Below are 16,801 nucleotides of genomic sequence, written 5' to 3'. Positions count from 1 at the left end.
CATGTGCCAACCTACACCACCAAGTATTAATGTGATGCAAAGACTTCTAAAAGGTGGAAGGGAACAACGTATGGTCCATTGGAACTGGTGGGGGTCAAAACATCCCCTGTAAGGCCCCACCCCCGCATTATTAATTCCCTTCTTGGCAAGTGTTACTCGCCCTAAAAAGAGTGGCCCCACACAGAAACCTCTCCCTATTTCCACCTACAAAGACTGCCATTTCCCAGCAATTTTAGGTGGAAATAGGGATTGGTTCCTGTGTGGGGCCACCCTTTTTAAGATGAGTAACACTTTCCTCAAAAAGGTGGAAGGGAACAACGTATTGTCCATTGTAAGGCCCTACTCTTGCCCTATTAATTCCCTTCTTGGCAAGTGTTACCCTAAAAAGGGCAGCCCCACACAGGAAACTCTCTCTATTTCCACCTAAAAACCCAGACAATGGCAGTGTTTGTAGGGGGAAATAGGGAGAGGTTCCTGTGTGGGGCCGTCGTTTTTAGGGCGAGTAACAGTTGCCAAGAAGGGAATTAATAATGCCAGAGTATGGCCTTACAGGGGAAGTTTTTACCCCCACCGGTTACAATGGACCATATGTTGTTCCCTTCCACCTTTTAGAGGTCTTTGCATCACATCAATACCTGGTGGTGTAGGTGGCACATGGTGTTTATTGCACACATTTCCTTTTGTCAGTCCACATTTTTCGTGAACAGATGAGTTCTCCTTGGGGTTACAATGGCCCCCGCTGCACTCAACCCCCCCGCTTTGATTGCACACTACTGGCCAAACAGGACAGCTTTTCCAGGGCAAACTCTGCTAGTTGAGGCCACAAATCAAGTTTGGCTGCCCAGAAGTCCAGCAGATCTTCAAGGTGTGTTTGCAATGTCATGTCAAGGTATGCCACCACCTGCTGCTGATGAGTGAAGAATGCGGGTGAAGAAAGCTACTCATCAGTGACTGTAGACTCAGGCTGCTGATGGAGCTGGTACTGCTCCTGCCATCCTTCCCCAGCAGCCATGGCAGTGGAAGTTGATCCCAGAGGGCACCGAGTCAGACCTGCGTAGATAGGCACCGGCCAACTGACTATGTAGGATGTCTCTGTAGTAGGTCAATTTGTACTCTCTCTCAGGGGGTGTAAAAAAGGTCCCCATTTTGTGCCTGTAGCAAGGGTCTAATAAGATGGAGAGCCAGAAGTCATCCCGCTGCCGAATGGTGACAATTCGGCGCTTACTATGCAAGCAAGTGAGCATGCATCATGCCATTTGTGTAAGTAACTCGGAGGGACTCCCTGCCTCCATCTCCACTGCATACTACCACTGTGTGTCGGGTCCTCTGTCTCGGCTTCCTCATAAACCTCTTGCTCCTCTGGCTGCTCCTGCTCCTCCTCTACTGTCAGATGACTAGAAAAACTGCTCCTCTCGCAAAACCTAAACTATGCTCCACTGTGCCCCTCCACCTGCTCCTCCTCCTCCAGTTCAGCCCCCACAGGGCTCATGTGGCCATGAGATGTAGGCTCCATGGGGGACATGTATCATTATTTGTGTATGGTAGAAGCATTTTACCCCTTTTCCGAATTCTAAATTATGTGCAGAAGCTAAGTTAATAAATCCATGCGTACTATAGATGTCACTTCAAGGTACCCCGATTCAGCCACATCTGGAGGACATGCTCTACAAAAAAGTGTGCAAAAAAATGCGGGGGAAAAAAAGGGCTTGCACAAAATTTTGGCCCAAAAAATACACACAAAACAAGGGTAAAATCTTTGATACATGTCCCCCATGTCTCCAGTGCCCTGACCAGCCATTGTTTCCAACATGTGTTGTAGTAGATGAAGCAGTAGAATGACGTTGCTCATCCCGTAATTCTGACTAATAATGTGGCTTACTCAAAGGGTCTGAGCAAATGGCAGGTGTCACGTATAAGCTGCCATTGGTTGACATTGAAGTTACACAGGGAAGTACCCCTATCCACTTGAATCATCAAGAAATTCGTGTTGGCTTTTCTCTGTTCGTATAGTTGGTCCAACATATGTGGCCATGAGATTTAGGCGCCATGTCTCCAGTGCCCTGACCAGCCATTGTTTCCAACGCTTGTTGTAGTAGATGAAGCAGTGGAATGACATTGTTCATCCTGTAATTCTGACGAATAATGTGGCTTATTCAAAGGGCCTGAGCAAATGGCAGGTGTCATGTATAAGCTGCCACTGGTTGACATTAAAGTTACACAGGGGAGTACCCCTATCCATTTGGATCATCATGAAATCGTTGATGGCTTTTCTTTGTTCGTATAGTTGGTCTAACATATGGAGGGGGGAATTCCAACGTGTGAAAACGTTGCAAATCAGACTATGTTGGGGGATGCCGTTCAGATGCTGCAGCTCAAGGAGGGTGTGCTTTGCAGTGTACAAATGGCTGAAGGTGGGGGGGAAACACTTCAGGAACCACTTGACAACCAGAGTGGACATGTGTGCCATGCAGGGCGAATGTCTCAGGCTTCCTTGTTGCAGCACAGACAAGATGTTCACCAAGGAAAATCATGTGAAGAACAGCGTGACACCACCCGTGCCCTGCACACATGATATGCTGGAGGGGCACTGAGACTTGTCCGCGCAGTGGAGGCTGAGGACACGGTGGAGGATGAGGAGGCGGAGTTGAACACTGTTGCAGGACCAACAGCTTAAGAGGGTGGAGGCAGAAGTGGCGTGACCTGTCCAAGTTGCTGTTGTGGCTATGCAGGAACCACATTCACCCCGTGGGCCGTAAAGGAAATATGTTGTCCCTGACCATGGTTACATCTCCACACGTCGGCAATGCCGTGCATTTTGGTTCACACCGACAGGCTCAAGAACCTTCTGTTCCACAAATTTTTTTTATGGCTGGTACTGCCTCCTTTGCAAATAAATGACGTCTTGAGACTCTCCACCTCGGCTCCACGCAAGCCATCAGTTATCTGAAAGGTGTAGAGTCCACCACTTGAAAAGGGAGGGACTGCCGCACCAGCAACTTGGACAGGAGCACATTCAGCTTCTGCGCCATTGGATGTGTGGGTGCATACTGTTGTCTCTTGGACATGGCTTTGCCGATGGATTGCTGGCGGAATGACTGACTCAAAGTAGTATGAGCAGGAGCATCTGGAGTGACAGAAGATGGGTATGATACACAGTTCCCTTCAGCTGAGGTGGTGGAGCTTTTGCTGGCTAAAAAAGGGAGCCACGTGCCACTGGTTGATGCAGCAGGCTGGACCACCACATCGGAGCCACGGTTGTCCCAGGCCGTTTTATGGTGATGCTGCATATGTTGACGCAGGGCCATGGTGCAACATTGGGACCCTGGCCATGCTTCACCTTCTGCTGACACATCTTGCATGTGGACAGATTAACATCCTCCAGATGCTTTATGAAAAACTGCCACACCGCCGAGTAGCTGATTTTCCCACCAACAGTCCGCACTGATTCGCTGCTACTGCCGCCGGCTCCAGAAACCCTTGTTCCACTACCTCCTGGGAAGGTAGGCTGCCGCAAATCAAGTGGTCTACCCTGGGCACGTTTGGAGCCGGCGGCTCCTTCCTGTCACGTCAGCCACCTCAGCCGAGCGCACGCTCAATACTGTGTGCGTCTTAAAGGTGCACTCAGTGTTGGCTGTGGTTGCTCAGGGATTCGGGATAGGTGTCCCGAATCCGTGAATGCCCCCTCCCCCTTCACCTGTTGGCTCAGTCGCAGGGTTATGCGATGGGGCCCGCAGGTAAATGGTTCGGTTATACACATGCAGGGACCGTGCCAGCACCGGTCCCAGCATGTAGCAGCCCTAAGGCCCCGGGCCCTCCTGGGTGCCCGGGTCCCTTACTGGGGTACCGGCTGTACCCCCCTGATGGCGGCCCTGGTGACATCACAGGGGTGTCTGGCTGCTCATAGGATGCATTTTCCTGAAATTCGTAATGAATTCGGAATTCATCAGATTCGATACCCTCAACCCTAGATACAACATACATTGTTAATAAAACCAAATCAATTGCTTCTACTTATTGCATGGTCAAATGTATGCATTTACACTGCAAAATTGCTGCTGACATTACCCTTCACCAATTTGCATCATCTACTGCACATCTGCATATACAGCCGCACAAATATCTGCCTGTAAGATATGGATTTAGCTGATGATTTTTCTGTGGCATAGAATTTTGCCACGTGTAAATCCACATTGAATATGAAAAAAAAATGCAGCATGACCAGGTACATTGCCTGTTAGTGTAATGCTGGCCGGCAAAATACATTGCACTACAGCAATCTGATAGCTGTAAAAGTCCTTTTGTGGAACTAGTAAAAAGTTTACAAAAGTTATAATAAAATGTGATACCCCCCCCCCCCCCCCCCTAAAAAAAAAAAAAAAAAAAAAAAACACCTCCGTCTGTCTCAGGAACTGTCCAGAGCAGGAGAGGTTTGCTATGGGAATTTGCTCCTGCTCTTGACAGTTCCTGAGACAGACCGTGGTGTCAGCAGAGAGCACTGTGGACAGACAGAAAATAAAATTTAAAAAGAAAAGAACTTCCTTTGGAGCATACAGCAGCTGATAAGTGCTGGAAGGATTAAGATTTTTTAATTAAAGTAATTTACAAATCTGTTTAAAGTCCTGGCACCAGTTGATTTAAAAAAAATAAATCATCGGAGTACCCCTTTAACATCATCATTTCTCAGCTTGCATTATTTTACAGACAAATAAACACAGACTCGAGAACTCACCTGACGACACCAGAGCTTTCGAAAAATTTGAAGATATGCGAGAATCATCAGGCACAGTGGGACCATATATGTTATAAAGAAGAAGCAGATATGGTACACTTTAGAGTACATTTGTCCTACATTTAGAACAGAAAATATTTTTGTTAAATAGGTGTAAATGCAATAAATAAATGCAGTAATCAAACATATCTGACATTTGGTATCAAAATAATGTAATTATGAATTGCACATCTTGACAAAGAAAACATACAATAAGACTCAGGCTACACATAGATTTTTCTAGCAAGATTCTCACATTTTATCTTATAAGTGACAGTTTCAGTCCCCAGTAGTGCAAGTCTTTGTGTCTTTGTGTCCCTTTGGACAGCGGCAATAGCTTAAATGGGAGGGCCAATTTTCTTAATTATATCTCTACGTGTAGAGCATGGTAGCATAAACAGGTTTGGAACTTAATTTAGCAAACTTGCCTGGTTCTTTTGTCTCCCCTCTTGTTCACAGCTGGTAGTCATGGTTCCCGTCCACCAGCTCTGCTTTAAAAGCAGTGGTGATACCACTTCTTGAATGGCCGGGAGCTTCTTAGGTGAGTACACATCAGGCTCTCTGCTTTCTCTGCTTGGCTTATCTCAGCACATTCATCATGTCTGACAGTTGCAGGCATAATGTTTTAGCATGAGAGCTCTCAGATACATAAGCATAGAAGCAATTGACATGCTTCTGACCCTACAGCAGATGGCAGCAAGGTGAGAGAGGTAATCAGGGGACAATCAGTGGAGATGAGGCTGGGTTCACACATAGTATTTATGTTAGTATTTTGTTCAGTATTTTTAGCCATAACCAGGAGAGGATCCAAAACCCAAAAAAGTGAAACTATTTTTCTCTATGTTAGTTCCACTCCTGGTTTTGGCTATAAAAATACAAAAAATAAGGCCACAGAATGGAATAATGCATCAGAAAATCACATTATCTTTATTGAACATATAAAAATACACACAATGTTAAAATACAATAATTTACACAAATGGCAAAGCAGAAAAACAAACAGAAAAGTGGAGGGGTAATCTCATACAGGTAGTCACATAATAGTCAGAGGTCAGAGGTAAGAATAGAAGGTAGAGATGTACATATCATTACAAATGCATACTAGCAATAACTAGAGGTACTGAATAAAGTACACTACTACCAATGGAGTAATATGAAAGTGCATGAATAAAGGAATGACATACAATAGACTGTGCACTCTGCCGCGAGATACCTCACCTCCGGCCCCAAACACACGTTTTCCCCTTTCCCTTCATCACACGCCAACTGAGGAAGTGAAGGGCAAAAACGTGCAATTTTCTGATGCATTATTCCATTCTGTGGCCTTATTTTTGGTGTTGATGATTGCGTGGCCATAGTTACAGTATATCATATATAGCCACTTTTCTTGTTTGGGGACTAAAAAATACTAAACAAAATCCTGACAGAAAAACTATGTGTGAACCCAGCCTAATAGTTAAAAGGAGAGATTTTCTGAATGAAAAGTATTTGTATAGCCTTAGCCCACATGTTGTCAACTGCATGCTGGAGTTGACTTTAATGTAGTGGAAGTCTCTATCTGGTAACAATGGCCAAGATTTATTAAACTGTGTGAGAGAAAAAATAGAGGGATTTTCCCACAACAACCAATCACATCTCAGGTTTCACTTTACCAGAGCTTGTTGGCTGAGCTGTGATTGGTTGCTGTGGGAAAATTACTCAATTTTTTCTCTCACGCAGTTTGATAAATCTGGGTCACTGAGTTAATGCAGTTTTCCTAAAAACTATACAATAGCTACAAAAAAATGTGGTGGAGGTGCACTTGATGTAGTAGCACCTTGATACCCATGTATAAATTTACATCCTCAAGGTAATATGCCAGAGCTTCTGATGCTATAACAGAGAATGGAGGCAATATGAGACAGCCCTGGTAAGTCTTACTCAGTCCAAAATCCTCAGATGGAAAACCAGGGGGAGATATATATATATATATATATATATATATATATACATATAGATAGATAGATAGATAGATAGATATGTATCCTACTATCTACCACTAGGGCCCAGTGGTAGAAATCTATATTGATAGAAATTAATATTGGTGCTTTTATTGTTTTTTATGTATGTTTTATGAATGCATTTATTATTATTTTATATGTAATCACACTGTAATAAAATTCTTCATTTTTTCAAACAATTCTGTCTTCATCAATATCACTGTATACCATCTAGTATGGTGAGATCTTTGAGGTGTGGTTAATAATTTCTGTTATATACCCCTCTTTTTTTGGCCAGTAGGGATCAGCTATTAACCACTTAGACCTTGGATCTCTGGTTGTGAGCTGCACACATTGCTTGTATATATATTATGTATGAAGGTTCTAAGAAATCATATACCTCATCCAAAAATACCTGAAGCGATCACAAATGATTTCTTTTGAGCAGCATCATTCCCAAACAGCACCATGTCATATTATTAAGTCTAAGGGATAGCCACATGAACACATAGCTCCTGTCCATAGTGATTCTCAATGCGATCTAAGACTTGCTACATTGCATTATTTTCTTGGTTTTTGCCCTTTGAACTTGCTCAAATAAAATATTGTGTACACAAAAGGGTAAATTCTCAGCAAAACCTAAAAAGTGGGGAAATGTATAACATATTGTAACATGATACCTCTTGTAAATACAATTATCTCAATTATGTATCACCTATATTTTTCTTTCCTTATTAGAGTCAGACACTGAAACTTGTTCTTTTTTAATCAATAGTTTTTTTTTTTGTACGTTATAATGGGGACAACCATCCTGCCTGAGCAGTTTTTTTTTTTTTTTTTACAACATTTAGTTATATGCTTTACAACAGGACTCCTGGACCAGATCTGTACAGAACAAGAAGTCTCAACTTAGTTTTAGGCCTAAAGGCCAGAAGGAAAACAGGTATATTTAATGTTTATTTTAAAATAGGGAGAAAAAATAAACAACAAAAATTCTTTAAAAATATTTTAACATAAAAGCTTAAATTAGACAATGGGTCATTTTTAACAACACATATTTACATCCATTTATATTAAGCACACTCAGGAGCTGAGCGCGCTTCATAACCAGTGGGTCCTGGTTTCTATCACCAACCAGGACCTGCAGCTAATACTGGACATCCGTTTACCTCCTGTGAAAATAAAAAGTATGGGGCAACACCTTCATGTAAGTGTGAAAAATAAAAAAATACACTAACAGGCTGGTGTAGATCCCAACTTTTCTTTTTCATAAGGGATAAAAGGAGAAAAAGCACCCCAAAATTTGTAGTCCAATTGCTCCCAAGTACGGAAATACCCCATATGTGGCCCTAAACTGTTTCCTTGAAATACGACAGGGCTCTGAAGTGAGAGAGCACCATGTGCATATGAGGACTAAATTAGGGATTGTGTAGGGGTGGACATAGGAGTATTCTACACCAATGATTCCCAAACAGGGTGCCTCCAGCTGTTGCTTAACTCCCAGCATTTCTGGACAGTCAATGGCTGTCCGGAAATGCTGGGAGTTGTTGTTTTGCAACAGCTGGAGGCTCCGTTTTGGAAACACTGCCGTACGATACTTTTTAAATTTTTATTGGGGGGGACAGTGTAAGGGGGTGTATATGTAGTGTTTTACCCTTTATTATGTGTTAGTGTAGTGTAGTGTTTTTAGGGTACATTCACACAGGCAGGGGTTTACGGTGAGTTTACCGCTAGGAGTTTGAGCTGTGGCGGAAAATTTAACGCAGCTCAAACTCAAAGCAGGAAACTCACTGTAAGCTCGCCCGTGTGAATGTACCCTTCACAAACCTCCAGCTGTTTCAAAACTACAACTCCCAGCATGCACTCATAGACCGTGCATGCTGGGAGTTGTACTTTTGCAACAGCTGGAGGCACACTGGTTTGAAAACCTTCAGTTAGGTTCTGTTACCTAACTCAGTATTTTCCAGCCAGTGTGCCTCCAGCTGTTGCAAAATTACAACTCCCAGCATATACTGATTGCCGAAGGGCATGCTGGGCGATGTAGTTATGCAACAGCTGGAGGTACGCAACTACAACTCTCAGCATGCCGAGACAGCCGTTTGCTCTTTTGTAGTTTTGCAATATCTGGAGAGCTACAGTTTAGAGACCACTGTATAGTGGTCTCCAAACTGTAGCCCTCTGGATGTTGCTAGGCAACAATTCACGGGCTTCTTTAGGATCACCGCACTAGGGAGCTGCATCGTCGTCCTCTGCTGTCCCCTGCCGCCCGCCGCCGATCGCCGATGATAAGTGGACCTCTGGCGCCAGTCACCACCGGTTCCCCTGCTCTGCCCGGACTTCAGTGGGTGGGCAAAGTGGGGGAACAGAACTTTAATCCCCCCGCCCCCGATCACCGGGTTACCGGAGACCAGTATTACCCGGTATCGCCGCAAATCGCCTGTGTGAATCGCCCACATGGGAGGGTCTCAGGATCCCCTGGACATTGTCACGGGATGCTTGCTGAATTATTTCAGCAAGCATTCCAGTCCAGTCCCCGCCCAGTGTGGGGTCCGGTATGATCCCCGCCCTTAAGTACCAGGGCATCAGGGCGTACCTGTACTTCCCTAGGTGGTTAAAGTGTACTTAAAGTTTAATTGTAGCTTGGAATTAGTTTACTTTTCCCCTCGGACTATATTTATATTAATTCAGTGACCTCTCCCTCAGTTGCCTCTCTTGTATTACTACCAAGCAGTTTCCTTTTTCTGACTAATTCAGATAATATTACATTTTTAAATACCTGGCAGTATTTGACAATGCCAGATGGTTGCAGTCCTCTATGAACACACACAAAAAAAAGGAACCACATAAATTCCACCAGTACAGGAACCTAAATGTACAATCTTAAAGAGCAAGGACCAAGGATATATCAGGTTTAAAAAAAAGTGCTCAGAGTCACATTTTTAAAAGAATATTAAAATATTTTTATTTTTTTATTTTCTCAGAAGCAGCTCTTGTCTGTGATTTGTGCTTTTTATTCCTGGTGGAAACATGAATGCTCTTGGTCTTTTTATTGCTCCCATTAGCTTATGCAAAAATGTGTGCTCTTTCACAGAAAAGTACCTAGGCTCACAGATTTATTAACAACTAAAATTACTTGACATTAGAGTCTTCAGAACTGTACTATATAAAGCTGCTAAATGGCTGCAATGATTTCTGAACTCCTGAACTGCTACAAGGAGCAGTGAGCCATTTGGGATGGTTCCACAAGTAGATTTTTGAAAAAGTAACATGTTTTGTGCAGTTGTTTTTACCCTTTTACCCCATTTTTTGCTTGATGTTTCCAGAAACACCAAAAATATCAGGAGTAGAGATGAGCGAACTTTTCAAAAATTCGATTTGGCCGATTCGCCGAATTTTCTGAAAAAGTTTGTTTCGATCCAAATTTTTTCGCGGCTAATTGATATTAAATAAGGCTATTTTTAGCCTACATACAGCCTCTATAGGGGTATAGAACACTTTGCTGTGTCCTAAAACGCATATGGAGTGTGCTGGGATAGTGAAATAATACTGTTATTCAGAATAGCATGCAGATTACCGGCATCGCTTTTAGAATCACTGCCGCACAGCAGCACAATGACAGAGCCTGGTGGTGGCATCAGTGTCAGGAGACCATATAGTGACTGAATGACATAGCATGGAGGTGTTGGCAGCATGAGGACACCATATAGTGGCAGAATGACACAGCATGGAGGTGTTGGCAGCATGAGGAGACCATATAGTGGGTGAAGGGCACAGCGTGGAGGTGTTGGCAGCATGAGGACACCGGATAGTGGGTGAATGGCACAGCGTGGAGGTGTTGGCAGCATGAGGACACCATATAGTGGCAGAATGACACAGCGTGGAGGTGTTGGCAGCATGAGGACTCCATATAGTGGCTTAATGGCACAGCGTGGAGGTGTTGGCAGCATGAGGACACCATATAGTTGTTGAATGACACAACGTGGACAAGTTGGCAGCAAGAGGATACCATTTAGTGGCTGAATGGCACAGCGTGGAGTTGGCTGATGCACTAGTACACTACACACCAGGGCTTCACAATCCCCCCCACAAAAAAAAAGCACAATATGAGAAGTTTTTGACAAAGATTTCTCATAGGTAGCACCCGCTATCCAAAAATTTGAAATTCCCAGACCAAGGCCCCACCTCTGCGGCATCAGTAACCCGTATATCAGGCTGAAGAGGAGCGCACCGGCCATCACTATGAACTCCGCCATGGCTCAATGGTTCCCATCCATAAACATTACCAAGACCATCCAGATTTCACAGCAGAAAACCATCACCCCAGGTCTTAGTAACAGCGTTAAGGAAATGCAAATAAATGTGGTCAACCATCAACTGAATGGCACAGCGTGGAGGTGTTGGCAGCATGAGGACACCATATAGTGGCTGAATGGCACAGCGTGGAGTCAGCTGATGCACGAGTACACTACACCGCAGGGCTTCACAATCCCCCCCAAAAAACAACACAAAATGAGAAATGTTTGACAAAGATTTCTCATAGGTAGCACCCGCTATCCAAAAATTTTAAATTCCCAGGCACCACCTCTGCGGCATCAGGAACCCATATATTGCCTGAAGGACACAACCTGGAGTTGGCTGATGCACCAGTACACACAGGGCTTCACAATACGCCCCAAAATCAACAAAATTGTATACATTTTTTGAAAAAATGTATACCTTTGTGAAAGAACAAGCGCATATCCAACATTTCAGAAGACTCTATAATGCAGGACGGTGGACCACCCAAAGACTTTCTTCTCAAAAATAATAAACCACACAATGTTTGAAATTATTTAAAAAAAAATTATTACATATGTGTGTAAGTGCATCTGTCTCCAAAAGATCAGATCACCAAAGGATTTTTTTCACCAAAAATCATTAAGCAGAGTTAATCCCTCTCAGGATTTTTTTAAATTTTATTAAAAAATCACACGCAACAAGCGTTCCGTTGTGTAACGGTTAGCATTCTGCAAATTTCATTTTTATTACTGATAAAATTATCAGTAGATTTAACAATAGCACTACCCGAGAGTGTTTGATTACCCCATACATTGCACCAGGAGCAGTCAGGAGTAGGCCTCAGCAGTAGCCAAGAGGCTTTAATAACCCCTTACCTTGCCCGATCAATTGCGAGATCGAGCAATACCAGGTGTGTTATGGCCTCAGATGTCCTGGGCCGCACTAGCGCTCCACTGAATGGATTAGCGTGTCTCTATCTTTCAAGGACAGGTGCGTGTTACACGCTAAAACCAGTTTGTGATAGGGATCTGGGATTGCAATTGTTTACCCTTAAAACGAGGAATTACCAGTAAGTGAGGGTCATAAGATCGCGTTGAGTAAGTCCCTGCCCTTTGTACACACCGCCCGTCGCTACAACCGATTGGATTGGTTAGTGTGGTCCTCGGATCGCTCCCAGGCGGGGTAGGAAAAGGCCCTGGCAGAGCGCCGAGAATTTAACGATCATTCTTGAAATTTGCATTAAGCATGTATTTAGCTACTGCTAAACATCCAAAAATTTAAGGCCCAAGGCCAGAGGCACCAGGGAGGCAAGTAGTTTGTGAAAGACACAGAATGAGTCTGGAGCAGTCATTCGCAGTACCCAAGAGCGTTTCATAACCCCTTACATTTAAAGATCAATGTTTAAATGTGCATTAAGTATGTATTTAGCTACTTCTAAACATCCAAAAATGTAAGGCCAGAGGCACCAGGGAGGCAAAATGTTTGTGAAAGACACAGAATGAGTCTGTAGCAGTCATTCGCAGTACCCAAGAGGGTTTCATAACCCCTTACATTTAAAGATCAATGTTTACATTTGCATTAAGCATGTATTTAGCTACTGCTAAACTTCAAAAAATTACAGGCCCAAGGCCAGAAGCATCAGTTTCCCCCATATGAGGAGCATAGTTGTCCCCCAGATTAGGGGCATAGATGTCCCCCAGATTAGGCAGCATAGATGTCCCCCAGATTAGGAGCATAATTGTCCCCTAGATTAGGCAGCATAGATGTCCCCCAGATTAGGCAGCATAGATGTCTCCCAGATTAGGAGCATAGTTGTCCCCCAGATTAGGAGCATAGTTGTCCCCCAGATTAGGAGCATAGTTGTCCCCCAGATTAGGAGCATAGTTGTCCCCCAGATTAGGAGCATAGTTGTCCCCCAGATCAGGAGCATAGTTGTGCCCCAGATTAGGCAGCATAGTTGTCCCCCAGTCAGCGCGGGCCAGTCAGAGCCAATCAAAGGGCCGTATGTGGCAAGCGGGCCATACAATGCCCAGGTCTGCCCCAGAGGGTTTTATAACCAACCATAATAGAGAAAATTTTGTTGTAGGAGCATGGTGGCTGGAAATCCTGGCTGATCCATCCCTGATTCATCTTGATAAACGTCAGCCTCTTCACATTTTTAGTGGACAGACGAGTTCGCCTTGGGGTGACTATGGCCCCGGCCGCACTAAAAACCCGCTCTGATGGCACACTACTGGTTGGGTAGGACAGCTTTTCCAGGGCAAACTCTGCTAGTTGTGGCCATAAATCAAGTTTGGCTGCCCAGAAGTCCAGCGGATCTTCAATGGTTGTTGGCATGGCCATGTCAAGGTATGCCACCACCTGCTGGTTCAGGTCCTGCTCCATGTCTACCTGCTGCTGATGAGTTGCTTCACTATGCGAGTGAAGAAAACTACTCATCAGCGACTGTAGACTCAGGTTGCTGCTGATTGAGCACGTACTGCTCCTCCCACCCCTCCCCAGCTGCCATGGCAGTGGAAGGTGAGCGCAGAGGGCCCTACGGAGTCAGACCTGCGAGTGGATGGACCATGTGGCCGATAGGCATCAGCCAACTGACTACGTAGAATCTCTCTGTAGTAGGTCAGTTTGTCCTCCCTCTCAGTGGGTGCAAAAAAGGCCCCCATTTTGGGCCGGTAGCAAGGGTCTAATAAGGTGGAGATCCAGAAGTCATCCCGCTGACGAATTTTGACAATTTGGGGGTCACTACGCAAGCAACTGAGCATGCATTGTGCCATTTGCGCCAGTGACTCGGAGGGACTACCTCCCTCCATCTCCACTGCATACTGCCACGGTGTGTCTGGGTCCTCTGTCTCAACTTTCTCATAACCCTCCAGCTCCTCTGGCTGCTCCTGCTCCTCCTCTCCTGTCCGAACACTAGAAACACCGGCCATCTCATCCAACCTAAACTGTGCTCCGCTCTGCCCCTCATCATCCTCCTCCTCCAGTTCAGCCCCCACAGGGCTCATAAAGCCTTGAGATGTAGGCGCAACGTCTCCATTGCCGTGACCAGCCATGGTTTCAATCATTTGTTGTAGGAAATGTAGGAGTGGAATTACGTCGTTCATGGCATAATCCAGGCGACTCACAAATAATGTGGCTTTCTCAAAGGGCCTCAGCAAATGGCAGGTGTCACGTATGAGCTTCCACTGGTTCACATTGAAGTTACACAGGGGAGTACTCCTATCTGCTTGGATCATCAAGAAATCGGTGATGGCTTTTCTTTGTTCGTATAGTCTGGAGGGTGGAATTCCAACGTGTGGCAACGTCACAAATAAGACTATGTTGTGGGATACCGTTCTGACGCTGCAGCTCAAGGAAGGTGTGCTTGGCGGTGTACGAGTGGCTGAAGTGCATGCACAGTTTCCTTGCCATTTTCAGGATATTTTGCAAATGGGGTGAAGACTAGTGTTGCTCGCGAATATTCACAATTCGAATATTATTCGCGAATTTCGCGAATATAGCGCTATATATTCGTAATTACGAATATTCGTTTTTTTTTTTTTTTTCTTCACAGTACACATCACAGTGATCATCCCTCTCTGCTTCCAGCTTGTGTGGTGTAAAGAAGGCTGTAATACTACTGTGTGAGACTGACGTGCGAAAATTCGCATATACGAAAATTCGCATATACGAAAATTAGCATATGCTAATTTTCGCATATGCGAATTTAAGCGCGTGTTTATTTTGTAAATGCCAATATTCACATATGTTAATTTTCGCATACACGAATATTCGCATATGCGAAAATAAAACGAGAATATAACGAATATGCGAATATTTGCGAATATATGACGAATATTCGTCCATATATTCGCGAATATTCGCGAATTCGAATATGGCCTATGCTGCTCAACACTAGTGAAGACTTGAGGAAGTGCTTAACAACCAGATTCAACACGTGTTCCATGCAGGGCGCATGTTTCACACTTCCTTGTCGCAGCGCAGACACGATGTTCTTCCCGTTGTCTGTCACCATGGTTCCCATTTCCAGATTTCGTGGAGTAAGCCATACTCGGATTTCTTTACGAACTAACTTTAGCAGTTCCTCCCCTATTTAACTACGTTCGCGAAGTCAAACCATGTGAAGAACAGCTTGACACCGCTGTGCCCTACACACATGGAACGATGAATGGCCACCGAGATTTGGACGTGCAGTGGAGGCCGAGGACACGGTGGAGCATGAGAAGGCGGCGTCGCACACTGTAACAGGACCAACTGCCTGGGAGCGAGAGCGTGGAGGAGGAAGCGGTGTGACCTGTCCAAGTTGTTGTTGTGGCTGTGCAGGAACCACATTTACCCAGTGAGCCGTAAAAGACAAGTATTGTCCCTGCGCGTAGTTACAGCTCCACATGTCGGCTCTGTCGTGCACTTTTGAACACACCGACATGCTCAAGGACTGGCCCACCTTCTCTTGTACAAACTTATGCAGGGCTGGTACTGCATTCTCCATCTTGGCTCGGCACAAGCCATCAATTCTCTGAAAGGTGCAGAGTCCACCACTTGAAAAGGGAGGGACTGCAACACCAGCAACTTGGACAGGAGCACATTTAATTTCTGCGTCTTTGGATGAGTGGGCGCATACTGTTGTCTCTTGGACATGGCTTCGCCGATGGATTGTTGGTGGAATGGCTGACTAAAAGCGGGAGAAGCAGGAGCTACAGAAGGAGGGTTTGACACACAGCTCCCTTCGGCTGAGGTGGTGGAGCCTTGGCTGGATGAAGGAGGGAGCGGATGGCCACTGGGTGATGCAGCAGGCTGGACCACTACATCGGAGCCACGGTTCTCCCAGGCCGCTTCATGGTGGTGAAGCATGTGTTGACGCAGGGCCGTGGTGCCGATATTGGGACCCTGGCCACGCTTCACCTTCTGCCGACAGATCTTGCATGTGGCTACATGAACCTCCTCCGGATGCCTTATGAAAACTTCCACACCGCAGAGTAGCTGATTTTCCCACCCGCAGTCCGCATTAATTGACTGCTACTGGCGCCATCTCCAGGAACCCCTGTTCCACTACCTCCCGGAAAGGTAGGCTGCCGCGAAGCAGGTGGTCTCCCCCGGGCACGTTTGGCTCCTGAATTTCCACTACTGCCACCACGCTGACTGCCAACAGTTCTACCGCCTTGCTGCCTCAAGGGCAACCTGCAACTCTCTTCTCCTGATGATGATGAAGCCCCTTCTGCACTCGGCTCCCAATTGCGATCGGCTTCATCATCATCAACAGTTGTGTGTTCCCCAACAGTGTCTGCTTCAGGACCCTGAACACTTGCAACACCGCCTCCCACGTCACTCTCCGCATCACTACTTGGCCGCCTAGCGGAACAAGCGGCACATGTCTCCTCCCCTTCTTGGCTGTCCAGTAGCTGCTGACTGTCCTCTATTGGATCTTCCTCAGTAAATAGTGGAGCTGAACCCACAGCATAAGATACTTCTTTAGGAGAGGGAACAGCATAGGACAAAGGCAATGGGAGAACACGGACTGCTCCCGGGCCATGCCAACTGATGGCAGATGGGTTGCTGGTGGAGACACGACCGCTGGCTGATAACGGGAGCTCAGGCCTCTCGCTGCGACTCCTGCTGCCACTTGCCCCAAGTCTGCTGCCAACTCTGCCTGAAGTATTTAGGCCTCTGCCACTCCTCTGTGCACATCCTGGCACTTCTCTGCCTCACATACTTAGTGCGTTTATGAGGGTATTACAATACGCTACACTACTCTTTAAACAGTATTTGTTAAGAACAG

General features: G+C 45.4%; 1 protein-coding gene across 1 annotated transcript in view; it reads right to left on the bottom strand.

Moving 5' to 3' along the window:
• Positions 1-16,801, bottom strand: part of HCRTR2 (hypocretin receptor 2) — a 166,247-nt gene that overhangs the window by 67,703 nt on the left and 81,743 nt on the right. Inside the window, exon 4 of the mRNA XM_056565749.1 lies at positions 4,730-4,845. Within this exon, the coding sequence (XP_056421724.1) occupies positions 4,730-4,845 (116 nt within the window). The remainder of the gene's footprint in view (positions 1-4,729; positions 4,846-16,801) is intronic.

Source organism: Hyla sarda, chromosome 3 (genome assembly GCF_029499605.1).
Source record: "Hyla sarda isolate aHylSar1 chromosome 3, aHylSar1.hap1, whole genome shotgun sequence".
NCBI classification, from domain to species: domain Eukaryota; kingdom Metazoa; phylum Chordata; class Amphibia; order Anura; family Hylidae; genus Hyla; species Hyla sarda.
This window is presented reverse-complemented; position numbering and strand designations above follow the sequence as displayed.